The sequence below is a fragment of the Molossus molossus genome, unplaced genomic scaffold, assembly GCF_014108415.1.
Source record: "Molossus molossus isolate mMolMol1 unplaced genomic scaffold, mMolMol1.p scaffold_m16_p_2, whole genome shotgun sequence".
In the NCBI taxonomy this organism is placed as follows: Eukaryota; Metazoa; Chordata; class Mammalia; order Chiroptera; family Molossidae; genus Molossus; species Molossus molossus.
Window position 1 is genome coordinate 104,670,012 of NW_023425355.1, and position 19,720 is coordinate 104,689,731.

Here is a 19,720-nt window from a genome sequence, read left to right on the forward strand (position 1 = left end):
GTCTTTGAAATCTCTGGGTAGCTGTGTCACAGTATGTGAAGTCTCTGAGCAAAAACAAAAGGCACAGGCTCACATTCAGGTTGAGGGATGATCAAAGCAAGTATATTTGAAACATCATCCCCTTGTTCTCCACTTTCTACCCTGGTGCATATTAGGTGCTCAATAAATACTTGCAGGAAATGTAAATACAATAAAAACAGACTTTTCTCTTTGAATGGAGTAGGCAGCTTTGGATTTAAAGCTTCTAAGAGCCAGGAGGGTCTAGCTAGAATTGTATCACATTTCTGTATTTTTACTGTATTTAGTGATAATACTTTGTCCATTGACATGGCAATGGATTTAGTTTGCTTTTTCAGTGCATTTTAAAATTTAAGTATAAATCAAGCTTATTTTAGGTTAAGATGATGGTGTAGGTGGTATGCTGTGAGGGTGTTCTAGTCAAATGGCTGAGGTTTGAAGAACATGTCCCTGGGTACCCCAATTCCCAACCTCTCATCTCCCCGACCCCCACCTATGTGAGGTCTTCAATCCCCACACCTTGGTTTGTTCAGTCGACAACTCACTTTATTGATGCCCACCTCTGGCTGGGTAGGGCTGAGGAATATACAAGAGGAGAATCAGATTCAGTCCATGCCTGAAATTCAGTCTAGGGGTACAGAGCACAGACACACAGACAGCCACACAGATCTGGTGGCAGGGCACAGTCTCACAGAGGGGCACTCTGAGCACAGGTAGTCAGGGAAGGCTTCCTGGAGAAGACCTCACAGGGGAAGCAAGGGGTGAGGCAGCCATCAGAGCCTTCATCTTCTGCACATCTGTGGGCAGGTAACTTTTGAGACTATACTTGGCCTCCTGCCATATGGGCCCTTTCCTAGGATCCACCTCCACAGTTTTTAAGGCTTCCCTGAGACAATCTATGTAGACCAGGTGCTCAGCCCAGTGCCTGGCACCTTATCACCACCCCATCAATGCACATTTTTGTCCTAAGTGCTATCTACAGCCTACCTAGGTCTTGGTTCCAGCTCTGAGTAGTCCCAGCAGTCATCACACGCCGACAGGGCTCCCAGGCACCTTCTGTGCACCTCAAGGGCAGGGTTCAATCACAGTCCACCTTAAGGGCTTGGAGAGTCTGGATTGCCTTCCTCTCACTGGCCAGTGACCAGTGAGCCACAGGCATCCACTCTCCTTCCAGTGGCATGTGGACATCTACTTCCTGGATGCAAAGCCTACATGTGAGCATAAGCGGAAACCACACCCCAGCCCTGCACACCCCCTCTTTCACCAAGTGGACTGGGAAGTCTGAGCTCTGATGTCAGCCTGCCCTGGGGCGGCTTCCACACTCTTGGAGCAGTAGGGAGAGGGCCTGCAACAGACCTCTCAAGCTCCAGGCAGAAGCATCAGGTGTATAAACATCTTTCTATTCTGGAGCTGGAGCTGACCCCTTGGACCTCCTTGATAGGCCATGAATCCCAACTGCAGAAACTCCTGATGTTGACAAATTACTTCTCAAGGTGGGTAGAGGGTTGTAAGTGCAACCCATGGATGGAGCTGGGATGGGGAGAGGGGATTTCTGGAAATCAGTCCTCACCACAACCCCCGAGGACAGGGCAGGTGGGGGTGGATGGAGGCAGGCAGGAGGCCCTGGCAGTCATTCCTCAATAGGAGGGCAAGTGGGTATGGGGTGGGTGGGATAGGTGGCTTTAGACCCCCACAGTCAGTCTGGCCTCAGACTTCGAAGGGCTAGAAGAGGTATTTGCGGCAGGATTCAGTCCCACACTTGCATTCAATACGGACCCGCTTCTTGGGGGAGCCAGGGAGCACGGCCAGGCCAAAGTTGGAGTCCATGCGGGTGCTCTCCATGTCCACGGGGTCCACTGTGGAGTCACACAGCCAGGGAGGGCGGGAGGGGGGAGGGGACTTGTTAGAAGGCCTAGGTGAAGTGAAACCATTGCCCCTTTACCATGAAACCCAGGGATCTTGGGGGGCTGGGAGCAGGTCTGGGATTTGGGTCAGGAGGGGGTCATGGAGTTGGTAGGTTGGGGCTAGGGCCAGGGCTTAGCACTATAGGATGTTCAAGTGTTAGAAAGATGGCCAGGAATTGGGGGTTACGGGGTAAAGGAAGATGGCCAGGGGTTGGGGGGGGGAGCAGGGGGTTGTCAGGGAGAACCAGGAGGGTTGTGTCAGGCAGAGGTCCAGGAATGAAGGGTCACCTGGGCATCAGAGGGCTATCTGAACTCTCCTGCCAAAGATCCCCTCTTGAGTGTCTCAGAGGTGGCTAGTTTGTCAAGTAGGGGACTGGTTGGAGGCCATAGGGTGTCCAGAGGCTTGGAATGAGGAAAGCCAAAAAGGGTTAGGAGCAGGGAGGGTTGAGGGACTTGGGATATTTCAGACAAGATTGGAGTCAGGAGAAGTATCTTAACTCTTGAGCCAAATATCTTCCTCCCCCAGGAGTCTTGGGAGAAGTTGGTCCAAAGGTTGGAAATGAGGGGACCCCCCCCCAAGGGTACACAGGGGTCCAAAAGTCCAGATGGGAGACTGGGAGTCAGAAAGAGCATCTTAAAGCTCCTTAGGGAGGGGTCCTTGTGTCCCATGTCACTGTGTGCCCCTGCCCCCAGTCCCTTGACACCCCCACCTTGCATGTTGTAATCAAAAGTGAGCTCCTCGCCTGCCCAGATGGTTCTTGTGGCAAAGAAAGCAATGCGGGGCAGCCGCTCATCAAGGTTGTCTATGAAGACGTTGTACACCTGGAGGTTGGGGTCGCACTGGGAGAAAAAGAACAGCAGGAGGGTGAGGAGGGGCCCAGCCCGCTCCTCCCGACCCCCACCCGCCTGCAGGGTACCCACACTGTGGTTGACAAAGTGGGAGATGTTGCCATAATAGGCGGCATCCACGGTGTACACATCCTCCACGTAGTCCAGGTCGAAGAGGTATGTGGCACCCTGGCGGTCGTAGATCTGGCCCCGCCGCTCTGCCTCCTCTGAGGTAATGATCTGAGGAGAGGGTCATGGGGGAGGGGGATTGGCCAAGAAGGCTCAGGAAAGCCAGCACAGTGCCTGGCAACCCCAGGAGGAGAACAAGTGAGCAGAGAGGCACCCCCACCCATGTGGCTGGCAGGCATGGACACATGGGAGGCAGTGAGGCAGAGGATCTGTCAGCCTTTCTCAGGGGGCTGGGCCTCAGTTGCCTACCACTCATCCCTCCTCAGGCCTCTGGATGGTCTAGGGAATCTCTCAATGGTGGGCTGAGGCTGGCTACAAGGTCCAGTAGTGAGATAGTAGTCAGTCAGTCAGTCAGAGAGACAGACAGACAGACAGATACAGCCCCATCATGAGAGACCCATAGTGAGACATAGGAGACCTAAATCAAAGGCAAGAAAGAAAAAGACCCAGCATCCAACAGAGAGGGGAGAGGAGAGCAGGGGAGAATGAGAGAGACTGACTGACACAGGGCAAGAGGACCTAAGGCATTGCAGGACCTGGCACAAGAGAAGAGCCAGCGCAGAGCCATGTACACAGCAGTGAGAAGGACACAGAGAACAAGGAGAAGAGCTCTGGGCTGGTGGGGAAAAGGTGACTGAATGGGGGATTCAGACAGGAGAGCTAGAGGCAGAGAGAGAGAGAAACATAGACAGAAGCTTAATATGAAAAACCCAGGTCCAGAGATAAGACCAAGACCCCTGAGAGTCTCCAGTGCAAGAAACTAGCTGAGGCCAAAACACAAGGAAGATGAGAGAGGAGACAAGAACTTGGGTAAGAACCCCTCCCTCCCTTGGCCCTGAGGCTGTGCATTGCCAATTGGGATTTAAGACAGCAGGAGGAATCTCTTCCTCCTCTGCTGGCCTAGTAAACATGAAGCTGTTCCACCATCCTAGCCCTAACCTGTCCCTGCCTCCCAATCGCTGTAGATGGATTCTCCACCCCACTACCGCCCAGCCCAATCTCTCCTCTACATCCCTCAAGTTCCCTCTTCCCCCTGGGGCCAACCACAGCCTTTTGGTAATCCCCATGTGTGGCCCACCATGCCTGTCTCTGGGTGAGGGTCCCCTGATAACCAAGAGTGCCTATGCCTCAGCCTAGAGTCCTTCCAGACCAGGCAGATCTCATTCTCTACTCCCACGTTTCTGCCCAGCCCTCAAAGACAAGTGCCAGCACAGTGTACAGCATATAGCAGACTCACAGGAAATGCCCTGTTATTCTTTCTAAACCAGAAACCTATCCTCTGTCAAGAAGTGGTGGTAAAGGCAACTCAGACACCCCCTCAACACACACATACCCCTTCTTCCTTCCCTCTCCTTTTGTTGGAGACCCACTGGATCCACCCTGGCCTCCTTCCTTGCTCCCTCTCATGCCAGCTAGTGGCCGTGCTGTTTCTACTTTCAAATCTCCCATTCTAGCCCTTACCACCCTCCATTTTCTCCACTCAGGATGGCCACGTTAGTGTCCTGTTGCCTTCCTGCCTCTTATACCATCACCTCCAGCCTCTGATCCCTGTCCAATGCTGATAAACACTACCTTTAGAAGACCAAGATTTATCCCTCAGGTCACACTGCTTACTGCCTCATACTCCAGCTTTTCCTTCAGGAACCTGGCCTATACCTCAAATTTTTGTTTATTCACTCATTCATTCAGTGGACTTTTATGAGGTTTACCCTGTGCCTGGTCCTGGTGCTCAGAAGTCAGTGTCTGCTGGGGGAGATACAGGTCACAGTTGGGTAGGGGAGACAACACAGGAACCAGGCTTGGTCCTGGCCTTCAGGGGTTAGTTTCGTGGAGGAGTCACAGGGACGAGGTCCAGTCCTATCCTTTGTGGGTCAGTCTTGTGACAGAGATGAGATGGATTCAGATACCCACAGTGCAAGAGTGCTTAGGGTTCAAGAAGCAATGGAAAAGAGGGACACCATCTAAAGCAAGCTGCAGATCACAAAGAGCTTTGATACCAGGTGAAAGTGTGGGGACTCTCTCCAGAGGGGCACAGCAGGAGGCACAGCAGCACTCTGAGGAGGATGGTAAGTCTCCCTCTACCTCCTGGAGAACACATTCTTGTGGCATCAGCTCCAGATATTACTTCTCCGTGCAGCCTTTCTCAATCTCCCAGTCCCTATCCACTACAGCCTTTCTGAAGCCCTGGGATCAAAGGGTAGCGAGCCTCTGCTGGGCTTGGAGCACACTGGGTGGTGCCTAAGCCAGCTTTTTCCTTTTAGCCCCTCCCCAACCAGAGGGAATGTCCCATAACTTCCCCAGTCTTATCTTCCTGCCTATTCTGCCCCTACCTGCTCCCTGAATCTCACCAGGAATGAGTCACACTGCAAGCCCTCCAGGGCATAAACCGTTCCTGCTGTCTTTTTCAATCCCACTCTGTAAGGGTTGGGCCACCCTGAGAACTCAGGAACAAATCAGTCCATGTTTCTGCTCCCTAGCAACTCTCCAGAATGGCTAGGGAAGATAGATGGCAATAAACTGGCAGCTTGGAAAGGGTGTTGACATGAACAGGAACCAGAAGACTCAGAGTGTGGTTGCTGTTCTGCCCCCTCCCAGATATGGGATCCTGAATGTTCTCTCCCTGCGTCTGTTTCCTCAGCCAAAAAAACCCACAGAAAACAAAAAAACCCCAACAGGTCTGGCAGGGCACCAATTTTAGACACTTAGGCCTTTTTTTTTAACCCACTTGACTAGCTTGATGACTCTAAGCACTTCACTACACCACTCTAGGCCTCAGTTTTCTCATCTGTAGAATGGGGATGACAGTGATAATCCCAGCCAGACAGGGGCTGTTGTAAAGATTCAACAAGATGAGGGATGTGAAAGGTGTTTCTGTTTTTTTTAGTTAGGAACCAAGCAGTGTTAGGAGGGGTTGAGTCCTGTATCTTGTCAAAATCTAAGGTGCTCCCTTTATTTTATGTGCCCTTTCCCAACAAGGGAAAAACTGCTGCTCTTTAAATGATATGCCATCATTTAATTAAACTAATTGACACACCCCATCACTTCAGAGTTGTTAAAATATGAAGAAAATATGTTTTAGAATGGATAAAACAGGCTATGGTTCTCTGCTGAGTGAGGGTAGAGATGTTCTGATGGAAGGTGGAAAAGTGCAAAGGAGAGGAAGGGCAGTTCATGTGAAGGGACTTTCGGTGCAGAGGTAGAGTTAGGAGTGAATGCTGTGTCCAGATTGTAGAAGGATAGCATGGTGAACAGGTAAAGGGTGTGTGCCCTCGATTATATAACACTAAGTAGGGTCTGGGACAGCACCACGTAATCAAGTAAATTAATATTTCTGCAATGAAATTTATGAATAGTCATACCCAGTAAGATAAAAAGACTACAAATAGGCCCAAATCAGGTCCAGTTAGGTTTCACAGCCAGATGAGCTACACAAAAAACTTGGTTTTCTGAATTTTGGGATGTAATGGTTAACACTTATTGAAGACTTACTCTATACTGAATAGTGTTTAACTGCTTCACACATGATAACTCATTTAGTTCTTACAAGAGGTGTATGAGGTGAATGCAATTTTCATTCTCGTTCTACAGAATAGGAAACTGAGACACAAGGAGGTAAAATAATGGCTGATGAGTGGTGGAGCTGGGATTCAACCTTGGGTAGCCAGGCTCCTGCCCATTTTGCCATGCTGCCTGCTCACAGGGAGATGCAAAAAGAGTTTGGCTCCAGTAGTGTTTGGGGGCCTCTGTTGCCATCAGGAGATCCCACAGCACTGAAAGTATTGGAGGGGAGCCTGGAAGTTGCTGAATGTAGCAGGAGGGAAGCTAGGAAATAGAAAGAATGTGTAGAGCGTAGGAAGAGTGAAAACAGGGAATAAGAGGGTCCCTAGAAACCCTGATGCTTACAGTGAAGAGGAGTAAGGACACTAAAGAACAGCAGCCAGAAAAGAACCTGGCCCAGGGGACTTGGGGTGCCTGGGGGCTGCACCACAGAATCTCCCTCCTCTTTGCCTCAGGATCCTCTGTGTCGTAGACAGCCTTTCCTCAAGCTCGTCAGTACAGTAGAGTGAGGCTAGAGACACTACCTGCCCTGGACTTCCTCTAGGACTGCCAGGCTCCTGTAGGGTCAGAACACTTCCTCCTCCAGACCATCAGGGGCTCTGGAGTATATACACATCCTCCTCCAGAATGGTGACATCCCTCTGAGGTGTTAAGATGTCCTCCCAACTGTTAGCATGCCTCTGAGGTCTAGACACCTCCTCCAGAGTGTCAGGACGCTGAGGGTGTGGATACTTCCTCTAGGCTGTCAGAGTCCTCTTGGGTGTAGACCTGATCTCCTTTAGACAGTCAAAATCCCTCTGGGGTGAGGACACTTCTTTTTCTTGACTGTCAGGACAGTGTGGGTGTGGACACTTCCTAAGGCAGACCACCAGGGTCCTCTGGAGTGTGGAGAGCTTGCTCTTATCTTCTAGGTCACTCTGGGATGTGGATACCTCTTCCTGCAGATTGTCTGGACCCCTCTGGGGTAATGCCACCTCCTCCTTCTTCCAGACTGTCAGGTCCTTGACGTGTGGACATTTCCTCCACCAGACCACCAGGATTGTCTGGGGTATGAACATCTCCTCATCCAGACTGTCAGGGTCCTCTGTATTGTGGACTACTCTGCCTCTAGACTGTCTCTGCCCCCCAGGGCCACAACCCTCTCTACTTTACAGTTTGTCAAAGTGGGAGCCTCTCCTCTTCATCAGTGTCATTACTATGGTGTGGACATCCTCAGAAGTGTGTCCCTTACACCATTTTCTGTCACTTCCCAATCATAGCAACCCCTAAGAAACCTATGGAAATATGGAGGAATTGGGGGTTGTCACCATGACAGGGCACACTCATGGATAAATGGTCCAGGTCCAGGGATGTTAAATGTTCCTCAATGCATGAGATGGTCCTACATAACAAAGAACTGCCCTACCCGAAACGCCCACTGCCTCCCACCTTTCAATGTGACACTGTAGTTGCAGACACGTGCTAGTTCTTCACCCAAATCCCTTGTTTTCCACCCGGGCACATAGCTAAATCATACTTCGCAGCCTCCCCTGCATGGAGGTAAGGTCAGTGATTCAGTTCCAGCCAGTGGATGTGGACAAAAGTGATGTGCACTGAGTTTAGGCCTAGCCCATTAGAAACCTTCCCTTCTCCCCCCAACCCCCCTTGGCCCACTTACCAGCAAGGCTGAGAATCAGAGGCAGCTCCATGGCTCTCAGGCATGGCAAAAGGCACAAGAGGGAAAGAGCCTAGGTGGCCGTGCCTCTGTGTAGAAGGATACTACCCAAACACCCACAGCAGACTGTTACAGGAGCAAACAGACTTCTAATGTGCAAAGCCACTAAGACTTGCAAATTGTTTGGTATGGCAGCTAACCTGCCTAATATAGTTGGTCTTTCCACAGCGTCCTGCAAGTCTAGAGAAGGAAGCAGCCAACCTCTGCAAGGCATGTCCATGTCCTATTCCAGACTGTGTTCCTTTTGTGCAGATTAGTAAAAGGTGCTCTTTCTAGGAAGACACTGCTTAGCAATAAGCTGGACCCTTGTAAAATGAGAAGAGAAGTGCCTTTTTAGGTGACGCAACCCTGTGCAGACCACATAGCCCATTAAAAGGAACACTGCCTGGATTTCAGTTCCCACTCTCCTCATTGCTAGGTACCCTTATGAAATCAACCCAGTCTGGAAGTATTTCAATGTGCTTTTTTTTTTTTTTCATCCTCACCCAAGGACATCTTTCCATTTTTTGTTCAGATAGAGTGGGAGGGAGGGAGAGAGGGAGAGAGAGAGAGAGAGAGAAAGAGAGAAAGAGAGAAAGAGAGAAAGAGAGAAAGAGAGAAAGAGAGACATCGACGTGAAAGGGACACATCGAGTGGCTGCCTCCCACAAGACCCACGGGGACAAACTGCAACCGAGGTATCTGCCCTTTACGGGAACCGAACCCGGGTCTCTCTGGACCGCAGGCTGACGCTCTAAGCGCTGAGCCAAACCGGCCAGGGCTCAATGTGCTTTTTAACTACCTGCTTGGAATACTCTCCCCTGACAAGATATCCCTAGCACTTGTGTAAAACACACCCCCCCCCCACCTTTTCCACAGGGAAAGCAGGGAAGTTGCAGGCACACCATGATGAGAGCTGGGTGCACACAGTGGGAATACAAGGTGGGAAGAGCTGCACACACACGCATGGTCCTGTCTCCCTACCTCTCCCACGTACTCCATGACGAAGCTGTTCTTGCGGATCTTCTCCAGCGTGCGGACGCCCCAGCCACGCCCATCATCCGTGCGGAAGATACAGAGGTTGTAGCGGATACCCTTCTGTACCACACGGTTGGGGCAGTCATAGCCGCAACGGCATCGGGAGTTGCACTCGTAGATGGGCAGCCCAGCTCGCAGCCGCACCTGGCCCTGGTCATTGTAGGCAAACTTATGTAGCGATGCCCCAGGGCAACAGCCTCCAGCGGGTGCCCACAGGCAGTCCTGGCACTCACAGCCCACAGCCACTTGGTTGAGGGTGATGCCCTCACCAACACGGTATTCATTAATGTATACAAAGGCCCGTGGGGGGCCATCCAGATCCACTTCGTTCTCCACGGTGATGCGTCCCAGATGGTTGCGCTTGGCATTGAGCTCCTGCTCCCAGAGCTGGAGTGCCCGCCTCTGCTTGGCCTTCTGCACCAGATAGCTGGCCAAGCTTGGGTCCAGGTGCCGGGGGGGCTTTGACCGGTGGTGCCGCCGGAGCAACTCTCGTTCTAAGTCCTTGTGGAACTGCTTGAGAATGCGCACACACTTGAGATTCTGCCGTGGCTCCCAGGTGCTCTCTGACTCTGGGTATCCACGCCATTTTACCAGGTAATATTCCTGTTCCTGTTGGGGGGACCAGGGGTACGGGGGCCACCATAAGTGGTGAGGCCCTTGGGCCAGCCCTCATGGGACTTCCATTCTAAAACCAATGGATAACACCCAAACCACTCCCCACCCTTTTCTGGAATAACTCCATGCATTGGTTAAAAAGCAAGGGCTCTAAAGCCAGGATCAGTAGGTTCAAAGCCTGCTTTACTCATATTATCTGTCTAAAGTCCAACTTTTTAAAAATAATTTTTTAAAAATTTAAAAATTGATTTTTAAAGAGAGAGGGAGGGAGAGGGAGAGAGAGAAAAACATCGATATGAGAACAAGACATCAACCAGCCACCTCCCGCATGACCCCCCCACCAAGGATTGAGCCGGCAATCTTTCAGCACACAGGACAATGCCCAACCAAGTCACATGGGCCAGGGCTAAATTCCAACTTTTAATTTAATCTCCAAAACCTACTCCCTTCTCTGTCTTCCCCCATTATCAGCTCCCTCCTGCTAGCTGTTCAGGCCCCAACTGTTGGGAGTCATCCTTGACTCCTTTCTCTGACACTCCCCACATCCACCCTCAGCAAATCCTGTCAGCCCCACCTTCAAACTACATCCAGAATCCGACCACTTCCAACCATCATCACTGCCACCACCATCATCGCTCACCAGGACTGGAGCAGTAGCCTCCTTACTGGTCCCCTTGCTTCTGCCCTTGCCCCAATATTCTGTTCTCCAAACAGCAGAGGGACCTTTTCTTGCTGAGAAGCAGCTATAAGATACAGTTTAACTACACAGATTTTACTTAGACACCTGGGTACAAATTCTGAATCTGTCATTCCCTAGCTGTGTGGCCTTGGACAAGTTATTTAATTTTGCTGAGCCTTAGTTTCTTTATCTGTAAATAAGGAAAAAAGCTAAAAAAAAATTAGCATTCATTATGTAGCATAATGTAGCATATGTTCTACATAGTTTACCTTTATTATTAATTTAACCTTCACAACTCTACATGAGGTAGATACTAACTACTAAGCATCCCCATTTTACAGAGGAGGAAAATAAAGTACAGAGGGTTTACATAAGTATCCTGGGGGTACACGATCAGGATTTGAACCCAAGCATGCTAGCTCCAGTCTATTCTTGTAACTATCCTGCCATTATCTCCTCTGGCCATAACAGTTCCCACTTCAGTGTTGTTGAGGGGATTAAATGAGTTTCTGCGAGAAAGTGCCTTGCACACTGAATGTACTCAATAACCATTAGCTAGCCTCATCCCCACTCCTGGGCTCAGCAGCTCAACTGGTTTGTATTCTTAGGGAGGTAGGAGGAAAGACTTATTTGGGAATTCATCCTGGCTCCTGCCTCCCTCAGAAAGTCACTTGGTTTTCTCACCAGTAAGATAGGAATGAAAAGAGGGCCTACTAATCCTATTTTTTTAAGATCAGAGAATAAAATTTTCTTTGGAATCAGATGCAGACAGTGGGGGCAAGGGGGCAGGAAGCCAGCTTCCTTGAGACACCCCCATCCGGCCATGGTCACCCCAGACTCACTCGGATCTTCTTGTAATCACACAGGTACTCGACTTCAAAGTCATAGAGATTCCTCTTGGAGATGCCAAGGGCAGGGCATGAGAGCTTGGCCAAGCGGCACAGGTCCTGCAGCTGATTCCAAGAAGATTTGCAACACACACTGCAGCCTAGAAACAAAAAAACATTACTGGGCATCCTGGAAAGGCCAGGAGTCAAAAGGTACCCCAAGTCCTCCCTGGGACTTTGGAAGGACTGCCTCAGAATCAGTGAAATTTAATCCATAGGTCTTCCCAATGCTAAGATCTTTCTATCACAAAAATGTGCCAGTTCCTTCAACCCCAGTGCTCCCTATCCAAGGCTACCCCTGGAGCAGCAGACCTCAAAGTGGGATCTGCTGCATGGACTGTCCTAAAGGAATCAATTCCCAGAACTCCCAACTCCCTCTATACTATTCCTAAAACTGCCTGCAAAACCAGTCTGTAGTTCAGGACCTAATCCTCCTCTCCTTCCCATTTTGCAAAAAGAGAACCACCACCCATCTTAGTAGGGTGCATTGCCCCAAGGGCATAGGTGGGATGAGGTTAAAACCTCCAGGGTACCAAACTGGAAAGACTAGCCTACAAGCTCTGATCTGAAATCCCTGGGGCCAGATGTGTTTAGAAATTGAATTTTTATTTTACTTTATAAATGTAGTTCTAGGTATATCCCATACATTACCTAATACTCCCAGTGTGGTCAGGGGCTTCAAGCCATAATCAAACACTTTAATAGTTCTACAGCAAAAGTCCACATTTTCACATTAAACAGGAGAAATAAAGATGCAAGATAGCGTCACTGAATAGTTCCACCTTAAAGTCTAGTTTTGCCACCGAAACTTAAATTTTCAGGGCTTTTTAAAATCTGGAACTATGAATGAGATTGTGGAATGGTATTAGATTACAGGAAGCCTCCTTGAATGATTAGTCTGGGTACCTTAAACCCACAAGGTATATTTTTTCACACTGCATTTGGACTTTCTCAGCCTCGTCCACATTTTTTGAAGGGTAAAGCTTGCCCAAAGCAATTCAGGAACAGGCAAAACAGTAATACATTAGTGACAATGATTAAATATACCTGGGATATTATTGAGGCTACCAAAAACTTTCAAGACACAGATTTTAAAAAAACCAAACAAACCTGATTCAGATTCAAGGCACATTCTTAATGTGCTTTAGAAGCCATTTTATCAGATATTTTCACAGAACACTTAATCCAAATGTAGTCAGTCAGTCCTCAGCCTATTAATATTTTCTACCTCCCATTTAAAAAAAGAAACATTTAAACTCATGATGAAATGCTCTAGATGTCAACCTAAAAATGTGTAAGAGCTTTGCAACATTGTATCATGTGCACTACACCTCCCCCCCCACACACACACACTTAGGAAGACCTAGTGGAGACTCGGCCTGTGCCCACGCCTTCCTCTCCATATGTCTCTCCCTTTCAAACCCCTTAACTTGCACTTGAAACCCCACTAAAGTGGTCCCAACTCACATCTCCAGCTGCTGCCGCCACACTGACCACAGGTGTAATCTCCTATCCCTTAGATATCCTAACACCCCCAGTCTGTTTTTGTGGAACCCATCCTCCCCACAGCTTTCCTTACTCAGAGGAGCCCACCCCCAATATATTGAGAAAATCACCCCATTTTCCCTGCACACGGGGGAGCCCAGCTCTCCCACTCGGGAAGCCCGTGCCCCTCTTCCTGAGGAAGTCCTCTCTTCTGCGGACCCTTCCCTCGTCACGCTGACAGGCGATACCATGAACACAAAATTCCTATATCCCCTCCACTCTGAAAAGGTTCGCCCCCTCCCCTTCCCTCTCCTTCCGGCGTCTCGCGTGGACACCAAGCGGGTAACGGTCACTGGCGGCCAATTTTCCCGCGCGCGGGCGCGACCTCCCGGACCAGCTACCCCCGCGCGCGCGCGCACGCGCCGTCCAGTCGCTTTTAGAGGCGCGCGCCCCCTTCACAAGTCCCCACTTCGTCCTGTGCCCGCCGCCTTCCGAAGCACGCGCCCCCTCCTCTCAGCCCCGCCCTGCCTCGCGCGCCAGGCCCGCGCTCCCCGAGCCCCAGCCTTTCCGCGCTGGGCTTCCGACTTCCAGCTCCGTGGCTTCGGACGCCTGGGTCCTGAGCCCGCGACGCTATCCCTCCAGCCCACGCAGCCCGGCCAGCAGGCCGGCGCCGCTGCCACCACTACTTCACCTTTTAAATTTTCCGCCATCTTTCCCCACGGCTAACGACATTCGGGCCTAACCGGCCTCGCGAGAAGAGACCTCGCGCGGGCGTGGCCGAGAACGCGCAGCCTATTGGCCGCACCGCACCAGGAGCAGTGCCCGCGCGGACCAACCGGCGAGCCGTGACCGGACCCCTCCCGCCACTCTGCTCGGTCCCGAAGGCGGGTGCTCGCCCGCGCTTTCCCAGTGTACGTCTGGGCAGCGGCAGCGGCAGCGGCAGCGGCTACGGAGGTTGCCGGAGGCCCTGCCCGTCCGCCGGTCTGTCTGTCACGCTGTGTCAGCCAATCCTCTTGTCAGACAGCCAGACCCGGGAGGCAGGGTGGGGGGTGGCGGAAATCCTTCGTTCTGTCAGACTCCCAATTACCACCTTTGGGCAGCCCCTTAACCCAGAGCAGGTCGTGATCCCCCTCCTAAGGTAGACTATGGTCCCAGACTGCTGCTCAGTCTCAAAATCAGTCCGGACTCAAATCACACAATGGATCAGTCATCACAACTGCCTAGTCAGACCCCACCTGCCATGCCTGCCGTTCACGCCATCAGTCACCAGCAGCAGCCATCCGTGCCCCTCCACCCCGCCAGCGGCAAGTCCCTAGAGGCGGACATGCGGCGCTTACTAACAGTCACACGGCTAGTCAGCCTGTTACTGCCTCAGAGGGTCCCTTCTTCAGTGGCAGTCACTCAAAGCAGCGGTTTCTCTGGCTACCCTTGCCCTGGCACCTGCTCTGAATATCCCTGGGGATGTCATCTCACTCCTTGCTCAAGAAGCCCCAGCCATGCCCTCAGGCAGACTGCGATTGGGTCAGGCCTGGCTGGCATTGTAGGCATCTCCTGTAGCCCTGTCAGGCAGTCAACTCTATCCATCAGTTGTCAGTGACTGTCATTTCCCCCCTCATTCGGACCATGATCAGGTAGTTTATTCCCTCACAGCAACTAAAGGTAACATTAAGCCTCCATGCCACATGCCAGTGGGTTAGCAATCTGTCCTTTCTCAGGGAGGCATACCCCCACTGAACAGTCAGTCGGTATTCTTTGACCCATCAGGGCAGCTGTGATTCTAACCTCATACAGTCATAAGCTATGCTGCTCTTTCAGTTGGTCAGCTTGCCTGTGACCCGTTCTGTCTGCTCCTCATCATATTGTCAGTCAGCAAGGTAGCCATGCTCAGCATCCAACTGAGCACATGGTCTGTCATGCATGCTGTGATTTGGTCAGGCCAGACAGTCACCAGAAACACTTGCCTATCAGAGGGTCACAGATCTGTCCATCAGCCAGCCTGAAATCCCCTCAGGATAGCTCTCCTTTACCCATCACCAGGCAGCCTAACATCCAGACACTCCCTCGGGCCAGGTGTGATTCCTAGCAATAATCATCCATGCACAGCATCCTGCCACCATGGGTCAGGAGTCAGCCAGTATGTCAATCCCTCAGGTGGTTTCCAGTCTTCACTGTCAGATCACTAGCCCCAGTCAATCCCAGGTGGGCTTTCATTGTTAACTATTCAGTACCGCACAGCATTGGGAAACCTCACTCTCAGTTCCTGAAACTGCTCCTCTCCTTGTTGGTCTCTGAGTTATGTAGTCAACCAAACAGTTATACAGTTAACCAAATGGTTATTCTGTCCACTTGTCTGTCAGTCCAGCTGTGAGCTGTTTGGAGAAATGGCAGGTTCCATCAGCTCTGCCTGCTGTGAGTGTAACACTCAACAGCATAAGTCCCACCATTGATTCCCCTTCCCTCCCTTATTCCTTCTAGAACAGTCAGATGCTAATCCTCATATGCCCCCAGTCTCCTGAGGCAGGCAGGACCCTCCCACTCCCAGGAGTCCAAGAGGCCTGTCTAACCCATGAGAGTAGCTTAATGTATGACCTTTTTTTTTTCATCACTTGAAACTTTTAAAATACAATGTTAAAGGAAGTTTAAAAGAAAAAAAAACTCCCTAGACACAATGTTTCCCTATTCCTTTCCAGTTTTTTTCTATATACTACACATTTCCAAAATAAATATTCTGTTTATACACATATACATATATTTTATTTTATTGATTTGAGAGAGAGAGAGAAACATTGATTGGCTGCCCTCCATATGCTCCCCACCTGGGGATCAAACCCGCAACCTGGGTATGTGCCCTGATTGGGAATCAAACCAACAGCCTTTTGGTGTATGGGACAATGCTCCAACCAATTGAGCCACACCAGCCAGGGCTATATATCATTTTTGTTAATACAATAAACCTTTAATATTATTTTGAATTAGTTTCAGGTGTATAGCATAGTGGTCAGACAATCATACACTTTACAAAGTGCTCCCCTGATATGTCCAGTACTCATCTGGCACCATACATAATTATTACAATATTACTGACTATATTCCCTATGCTGTACTTTACATCTCCATGACTATTTTGTAACTACCAATTTGTACTTCTTTTTTTTTTCTTTATTGATTTTAGAGAGAGAGAGGGAGAGAGAGATAGAAACATCAATAAGAGAGAACATTGATTGGCCGCCTCCTGCATGCCCCCATTGGGGATTGGGCCCACAACCTTGGCATGTGCCCTGACCAGGAGTCGAACTGGCGACCTCTTGGTGCATGGGTTGACACTCAACCACTGAGCCACACTGGCGGGGCTGCACCACTGCTTCTTTATCCACTCATCCATTGATGGGCAGTTCATGTTGCTTCCATAGCTTGGCTATTGTAAATAACACTGAAATGAACATAGGGGTGCATATATTCTTTCAAATTAGTGTTTTGGATTCCTTCAGATATATACCCAGAAGTGGAATTGCTAAGTCATAAGGCAGTTCCATTTTTAATTTTTTTATGACCCTTCATACTGTTTTCCATAGTGGATGCACCAATCTGCATTCCCACCAACAGTGCACGCACAAGGGTTCCTCACCAACACCTGTTGTTAATTTATTGGTTGATGATGATCATTCTGACAGGTATGAGGCAATGTCTCATTGTGGTTTTATTTTGCATTTCTCTGATGATTAGTGATGTTGAGCATCTTTTCATATGTCTATTGACCATCTGTGTGTCTCCTTTGAAGTGTCTATTCAGGTCCTCTGCCCATTTTTAAATTGAATTTTTTTTTAGCATTGAGTTGTATGTGTTTTCTATAAATTTTGGATATTAACCCTTTATTGGATGTATCAAAGCATGACCTCTTTCTGCCTGGATCTGGAGGAGTGATGTGGGGGTCTTTGGGGAGCATCCCTTGGCCCTCTCCAAACAATATATGATAGTGGGTAATGGCCTAGGTTCTAGTAGGCCGACAACCTGGGTTAAAACCCCAACTCTACCATTTATACTAAATTGTGTGGGTTTAGGCAGTTTCTTCATCTGCAAAACCTCAAATTAGTGACCTTGGAGTGGGCATCTCCTGCTCACCTGGTAAATGAATCTTTCAAAAGGACTAGCTCCTTTTCAGGAGACCTCACAAGTAAGAAGCCACCCTGTTATTACTCTGTCCTACTCCGAGCCACTTGTCTGTTCATTTAGCATTGATTTAGTGCCTAGCATGTGCATTGCCTTGTCCAATGCTGGAACCAAAACAGGGTTGTTGTTGTTGTTTTGTTTTGTTTTTTATCCATTCCAAGCCACACAGGTTTGACCTGTTTTGGGGGGTATTTATTTATTTATTGTTAATTCGTACTCAAGGATATTTTTCCATTGATTTTTAGATAGAATGGAAGGGAGGGAGGGAGAGAACGAGAAAGAAACATCGACGTGAGAGAGACAGATCAATTGGCTGCCTCCCACACGACCCTGACCAGGGTTGGGGACCGAACCTGCAACCCAGGTACGTGCCCTTGACCGGCAATTGAACCTGCAACCCTTTGGTCCACAGGTTGACACTCTAACCGCTGAGCCAAACTGGCTAGGATGACCTGTTTTTAATGTGAACTTCATATTGGAGTGTAACACACAGACCATGAGTGATCAGTGGAGTGACTTTTCACCAGCAAATATACATGTGGAACCAGAATGCAGGTTAAGGAACAACATAGCCAGACAGGGTGCAAGAAGCATTTAAATTTTTTAACATCTCTGAAATCAGGCTGCATCTCTCAAGCACTGGTGAGTGGGTCATAATTCAACTGTACTACTTTTTTGTCTTTCTTAGTGATGCATAAAATAATAGTGCATTTTATAATCAATGGTGACTCAGGATCAGTGACACCCAATAATAACAGCAACAGCAGCTAATGTTTATAGATGCCTACAAGGAGCCAGGCACTTAGCAGACACCATCTACATTAATTCTGGCTACAGTGTGTGAAATAAGTGTTTTCATTCGCATTTTATTTATTTTTTATTTATTGTTAATCCTCACCCGAGGATATTTTTTCCCTTGATTTTTAGAGTGGAAGGGAGGGAGGGAGGGGGGGGGAGAGAGAGAGAGAGAGAAACATCAGTATGAGAGAGACACATTGATTGGTTGCCTCCCACATGTTCCAGAGGCCCAGGATCAAACCTGCAGCCCAGGTATGTGACCTTGACAGGAATTGAATCTGAGATCCTTTGGTGCATGGGCCAATGCTCTAACCAATGGGCAACACTGGCCATTTATTTATTTATTTAATTTATTTGTTAATCCTCACCTGAGGATATTTGTCTGTTTATCATCAGATACAGTGGGAGGGAGAGAGAGAGAGAGACAGAGGAAGAGAGAGACATCAACGTGAGAGAGGCACATCAACTGGTTGCCTCCTGCATGACCCCGACCAGGGCCGGGGATGAACTGCAACCGAGGTACCTACCCTTGGCCAGAATTGAACCCGAGACTCATTGGTCTGTAGGCCGACGTTCTACCGCTGAGCCAAATCGGCCAGGGCTCATCTTCATTTTAAAGAATGAAAAAACTGAGGCCCAGAGAGGTCAAGTACTTACCCAGTCTATTTTTTTACCCCAGGCCTGTGCTTGCTGTAGTCAGTGCTATTGGGGATTCAGAAGTAGTGTGGTGTAAGGTCTTTTCTAAAACAAAGCCTGCCTAAAGGGTCCCAGAACACGATTTCTAGGGTTTCAACAGGAGGGGAGGACTGGGAGGGGGTAAGGGATATGACCAGACCTTCCTAGACTCGGTGCTTGTCCTGGGGACCTGGCCTGGGTGGGTGGAGAGTAGGGTGGGGGATGAAGAATAATGAAAGAATTAAAGGGAACCTGAGACTCCCTTCTTCTCCAGCTTCCCAAGCTATGGAGGAATTCTTTTTTCCCCCCACTTAATCCTCACCCAAGGATATTTCCCCATTGATTTTTAGAGAGAGTGAAAGGGAGGGAGGGAGGAAGAGAAAAACATCGACCTGAGAGAGACACCTCAATTGGTTGCCTCCCACATGTGCCCCAACAGGGATTGGGGATTGAATCTGCAACCCAGGTATGTGCTCTTGACCGGTAATCCAACCAGCAATCCTTGGGTGCATGGGCTGACGCTCTAACCACTAAGCCACATTGGCTATGTGGAGGAATTCTTAAGGGGTAAAGCCAACTCCCATTCCCCATACCTCCAACCTCACCACCCCAGCTACCTCCACTGCCTGACTGTTTACCTTCTGCCCCTAACCCACCAACCTGCACCTAATTGGTTCCAAAATTCTTCCACTGCTCTTGCAGATGGATGAAGCCTGCCTTCTCTGGATTCTCCCTCACTTTTGTCATTCTCCTTTCTCCCCTCCTCCTCCTCTAAAGGTAGGCTACCTGAGATATTCAATCCACCAGATTTCAGAAAGGGGTAAGGGGTAAGCACCTCGGTTCTAGGCTTTAATGTGCAAGAGTTTCTAATTACTCCATTGGAAATGCTTTAAACACCAGGGACAGTTGTTGTTTTTTAAGAATTTTTATTGATTTTTAGAGAGAAAGGGAAAGAGGGAGGAAAGGAGGGAGGGAGCGGGAGGGAGGGAGGGAGGGAGAGAGAGAGAGAGAGAGAGAGAGAGAGAGAGATGTGAGAAACATCTATGAGCTGCCTCCTACACATCCCCCACCGGGGATCAAGCCCGAAACCAGGGTATGTGCCCTGACTTGGAACTGAACTGGCAACCCTCCAGTACATGGGAGGACACCCAACCGAGTCACGCCGGCCAGGGCCAGGGACAATTTTG

General features: G+C 49.4%; 1 protein-coding gene across 3 annotated transcripts; it reads right to left on the minus strand.

Annotated features, from left to right (window-relative positions):
• Window positions 1–553: 553 nt before the first annotated feature.
• On the minus strand, window positions 554–13,630 carry SUV39H1 (suppressor of variegation 3-9 homolog 1). Of its 3 annotated transcripts, XR_004960641.1 has the most exons (8): window positions 13,585–13,630; window positions 11,364–11,509; window positions 9,174–9,836; window positions 2,844–2,990; window positions 2,633–2,762; window positions 1,795–1,874; window positions 1,006–1,213; window positions 554–815 (listed from the first exon to the last, which is right to left on the minus strand). XR_004960641.1 is itself a non-coding variant. In XM_036271379.1 (7 exons), exons 1-7 carry the CDS (start codon window positions 13,601–13,603, stop codon window positions 1,097–1,099), a joined length of 1,302 nt encoding a protein of 433 aa, XP_036127272.1. In that variant the 5' UTR covers window positions 13,604–13,630; the 3' UTR covers window positions 554–1,096. The 3 variants fall into 3 exon arrangements, 1 of the variants encoding a protein (XP_036127272.1); XM_036271379.1 differs by having other exon boundaries at window positions 554–1,213; XR_004960642.1 differs by lacking the exons at window positions 554–815; window positions 1,006–1,213 and adding an exon at window positions 2,211–2,324 and having other exon boundaries at window positions 1,803–1,874.
• Window positions 13,631–19,720: the final 6,090 nt, after the last annotated feature.